Source organism: Crocodylus siamensis, chromosome 1, assembly GCF_052110815.1.
Source record: "Crocodylus siamensis isolate JL-2025a chromosome 1, ASM5211081v1, whole genome shotgun sequence".
NCBI classification, from domain to species: Eukaryota; Metazoa; Chordata; order Crocodylia; family Crocodylidae; genus Crocodylus; species Crocodylus siamensis.
In genome coordinates, this window is record NC_143395.1 from 338,547,507 (window position 1) to 338,552,111 (window position 4,605).

The following is a 4,605-nucleotide window of genomic DNA, read 5'->3' on the forward strand; positions in this document are numbered from 1 at the left end:
TATCCAATAGAAGGGGTGTGACTCATTCTGTTTGCGTCTTCACGGCCTTTTCACTGAAATGCAGAAGTTAAAAAAGTCACAGAGGAAACCGTAGACAAGAAGAAAAGCAAAACAAATCTCAGCGACATTATTTTCCAGTCTCCTCTTCCTTGACTTTTCTTCTGAAACTGTACGAAAAGGGCATTCAAGTTAGTTTCATTGAGGTCTTACTACCCAAAAGTACCAAAAATACACACTTTAATACGTACACGTGTGTGTATGCATGTGTATATATATGCATATATACACACACATATAGAAGTATACACACTTATCTATATATATACACACACATACATACACACGCACATACATATAAATGTATACATGCATCTATATGTGTGTATATGTATATATGCACGTGCGTGTGTATATATATACACCAACAGCTAAGTGTGTATATATAGAGACAGATGGATACGTATATGTATATATGTATGTGTGCATATATATGCATACATGCATACATGCATATATACATGCATGTATACATCTATATGTATGTGTGTGTGTGTGTATGCATGTATGTATGCATGTCCGCATATACATACACATCCCTACATGCACACACACTTTCCGTGGCTATTTTGTGTTTCAAATCATGTCGGCGGGAAAAGCAGGATTAAAGAAGAATGTATATAGGAAGCACACCATTTCATTTCGACAGCGTTTTCCATGTAGAAAGCACATGCTCCTTGTAGGCTAAGTGGATGTCGCTCGTGGTGCCTGACACAATAATATCATCACCAAAACTAGACGTGGGGGGTGGCTGGGAATGAAATTATATGGAAATCAATAGACCCTGCCTGCTTTCAAGCAACGTCTGTCACAGTGATTATTCTCAAGGAGCCTATTTATAATTCTTGGAGGTAAGAGGCTCACGCTGAAATGTCACTTTCTGTGTGGAGAGTCCTCAGCACAGACAACCATCTTTCTCTCTGCCGGGATACTTAGAGGGGGTATACACGTTTGTCTCTCTGAGGAGCAGAGTGGGAAAGAAAGCTCCTTCTGCACAAGCCTGCTCTTTTAAATGCTGACGGGTGGATGTGCCCCGTCTTGTCCAAATATAAGACCTCACTTGTCCAGCACACCCCTATAGACACACTGTATACAGTTAATTTTTCACATACGAGGTTTTTTGGGTAAATGCCATCTCTTTCATTAGACCAACTAAAGAGTTGGGAACATTGTTCTTTGCAAGCCTGCGGGCACAAGCACCCTTCTTCAAGCACAGGGAGAGTCTGCGGGTGTTGTGTGTTCTCCTGGATGGAACAGAAGCCAAGATGCAGAATGCAGGGCTGTGGAAATGCAAATGCGTGGCAGTGAGGATCAGAGGCCGTGGGAGACAATAGGTGTGAATTCATTTTTCATTGTATTCTTCAACAATAATCGGGGGGTAGCCAAAAAGATGACCATGAATTTATTGTGCGGACAAATCTAGTGATCTCCAGGGAAAGAGTGAGAGAGAGAGAGAGAGAGAGAGAGACAGACAGACAGACAGATGGATGTATGCATGCATGCATGCATATATGTGTGTGTGTGCGTATTTATGTGTGTGAAATATGTGTGTACATACATATATATGTGTGCGTATGTACATATACACATAGATATACATATACACATATATACATACACACACACACACATATATGCATATATATATATACACACACACATATATATAGCGGTGTTTCATTTTAATCATGGGAAAAAGTGGGGTGTGGGTTCCTTTTTTCAAACAGAAAATGAGGGATTTTTTTTTTGTCAGAGAAATCCAGGATCCCTGGTGATCTCCACCTGCCACCAGCTCTGTGCACACGTGTGTCCACGGGCACACACTCTACACACCTATGGGGTGGGTGCCTGTGGGGGGGCTGGCAAAGCGTGCAGTGCGCATGTGTAGCAGCTACAGGTGTAGCACCTGCCTGGTGGGCATCAGAGAAGCCGCTCTCCAGCTCCCGGCCCCGGCTCGACGGGCGAGTGCTCCGGGAGATGCAACAAGGCGGAGAGGGGAGGGGGGGAGCGGGGGGGAGGAGGAGGAGGAAGGGGGGGGGACAGATGATGTCTATCAAAGCCGGAGCCCCAAGCTCTCGCGAGAGCCTGCCTGCCTGTAAGCCACGAGATGTGGGGCTCAGGTGTAAGCAGAGCGCATCTCAGCCCGGCGCTGGGGTAGAGCAGACAGAGGAGTGAGACCGGGAGGCTGGAGGGAGAGGCTGGTCCGAGGGAGCTCCCAGCCCCGCCGGCCGCATCCGCCGCTGCTCCTGCTCCCGCGGCTTCCCCCAGGCAGGAGGACAGCGCCCGGCCGGCACTTTTGCCCTCACTTTAGGAGTGTTTGTGGATTTACATGCCCAGCCTGCAAGATGATGTCCATGAACAGCAAACAGCCGCATTTTGCCATGCATCCCACCCTACCTGAGCACAAGTACCCCTCGCTGCACTCCAGCTCGGAAGCAATAAGGAGAGCATGCCTGCCAACTCCACCGGTAAGGCAAGGGCGGGTGCTGAGCGCTGCCCCCGGCCCCTCTGTGTGCGTGTGTGTCTGTGTGCGTCTCAGCCCCTCTCTCCCCGGCTCCCCCTCGCCCGGGCGCGGCGTGTCTGTGGAGGTGCCTTCCGGGGAGGAAAAAAAAGAAGCCGCTGCGAGGCACGTCCAGACAAGCGGCGCTTCATGTTTTTTTCATGTCCGCCTCGGTGATCATCTGAGCGCCTCTGATCTTCCCCGAGAGCCGCGCTCGCACGAGGCTCCCCCGCTCCTCTCCCGGCGCCGGCTCGGCCTCCGCCAGCCCGCCCGGGCCGCGGGTCCCGCCGCTCCCGGCCCAGAGTGACGGAGCCCTTTCTTCTTCTCCCTCCCCTTGCCTTCCTCTCTGCCCGATGCCGTCCTCCCGCCCCTTGATCCCCCTCTCTCGCCCCTGATCCCCCTCTCTCGCCTCTTGACCCCCCTCGTCCTCTTATACTCCCCTCTCACCCTTTGATCCCCCCTCTCTCGCCCCTCGACCCCCCTCTCTCAACCCCTGATCCCCCTCTTTCGCCCCCTGATGCCCCCTCTCGCTTCCCGGTGCCCCCTTTCTCTCCCCATGACCCCCCCCTGCCCCTCACCCCCCCCCACCCCCCGCAGTTGCAGAGCAACATCTTCGCCAGCCTGGACGAGACCCTGCTGGCGCGGGCCGAGGCTCTGGCGGCCGTGGACATCGCCGTGTCGCAGGGCAAGAGCCACCCCTTCAAGCCGGACGCCACGTACCACACGATGAACAGCGTGCCCTGCACGTCCAGCGCCACCGTGCCGCTGGCGCACCACCACCACCACCACCACCACCACCCGCAGGCGCTGGAGCCCGGCGACCTGCTGGACCACATCGCGTCGCCGCCGTCGCTGGCGCTGATGCCGGGCGGCGGCGCGGGCGGCGGCGGGGCGCACGACGGGGCGGGCAGCGGCGGGGCAGGCGGCGGCGGGGCAGGCGGCGGCGGCGGCGGGGGGCGGCGGCGGCGGCGGCGGGGGGGGCCTCATCTCCACCTCGGCCCACCCGCACGCGCACATGCACGGCCTGGGCCACCTCCCGCACCCGGGCGCCATGAACATGCCGTCGGGGCTGCCGCACCCCGGCCTGGTGGCCGCGCACCACGGCGCCGCGGGGCAGGTGGGCGCGGCCGCGGGGCTGGCCTCCATTTGCGACTCGGACACGGACCCGCGCGAGCTGGAGGCCTTCGCGGAGCGCTTCAAGCAGCGGCGCATCAAGCTGGGGGTGACCCAGGCCGACGTGGGCTCGGCGCTGGCCAACCTGAAGATCCCGGGCGTGGGCTCGCTGAGCCAGAGCACCATCTGCCGCTTCGAGTCGCTCACGCTGTCCCACAACAACATGATCGCGCTCAAGCCCATCCTGCAGGCCTGGCTGGAGGAGGCCGAGGGCGCCCAGCGGGAGAAAATGAACAAGCCCGAGCTCTTCAACGGCGGCGAGAAGAAGCGCAAGCGGACTTCCATCGCCGCGCCCGAGAAGCGCTCCCTGGAGGCCTACTTCGCCGTCCAGCCGCGGCCCTCCTCCGAGAAGATCGCCGCCATCGCCGAGAAATTGGACCTCAAAAAGAACGTGGTGCGGGTTTGGTTTTGCAACCAGAGACAGAAGCAGAAAAGGATGAAGTTCTCCGCCACCTACTAGCGCCCGGCCGGCGAGGGGAGGACTCCTGGGGGGCAGGGCGGGAGGGGGGCGGGAGGGGCTCCGGGCCCTGGACACAGGGGTGGCGGGGGGAGCAGGACGGGGGGCGGGGGGCGGCGTGCGGGACCAGGCGGAGGAGCTGGGCAGGGGGGTGGCGGGAGCCCAATGGACTTCTTGTTTGACCAGAGACGCTTCTCCCAAATCTCCCGGGGACCAAGGAAGCATGTGCAAGCGGCGGGACCTGGAGGAGCAGCGAGGGGGGAAGAAACGCCGAGGTAAATGCTCTGGAAAGCCATGGTGGTTTGCAGGGGGTGGGGTGGGGGGTGGTGAGGAGGGGGTGCGGGGGTGGGGGGTCGCTGCGCAGCCTGATCCTCCCCTTCCAGGGAAAGAGAGAGAAAGAGAAGGGACGACTGCAGCA

The 4,605-nt window shown here is 57.6% G+C and overlaps 1 protein-coding gene across 1 annotated transcript; it reads left to right on the forward strand.

Annotated features, from left to right (window-relative positions):
- The first annotated feature begins 2,253 nt into the window (after positions 1-2,253).
- On the forward strand, positions 2,254-4,190 carry POU4F1 (POU class 4 homeobox 1). The gene is given in 3 exon segments (XM_090031705.1): positions 2,254-2,525; positions 3,155-3,508; positions 3,510-4,190. Coding segments are annotated over 3 exon segments (1,158 nt in total). The 5' UTR covers positions 2,254-2,402.
- Positions 4,191-4,605: the final 415 nt, after the last annotated feature.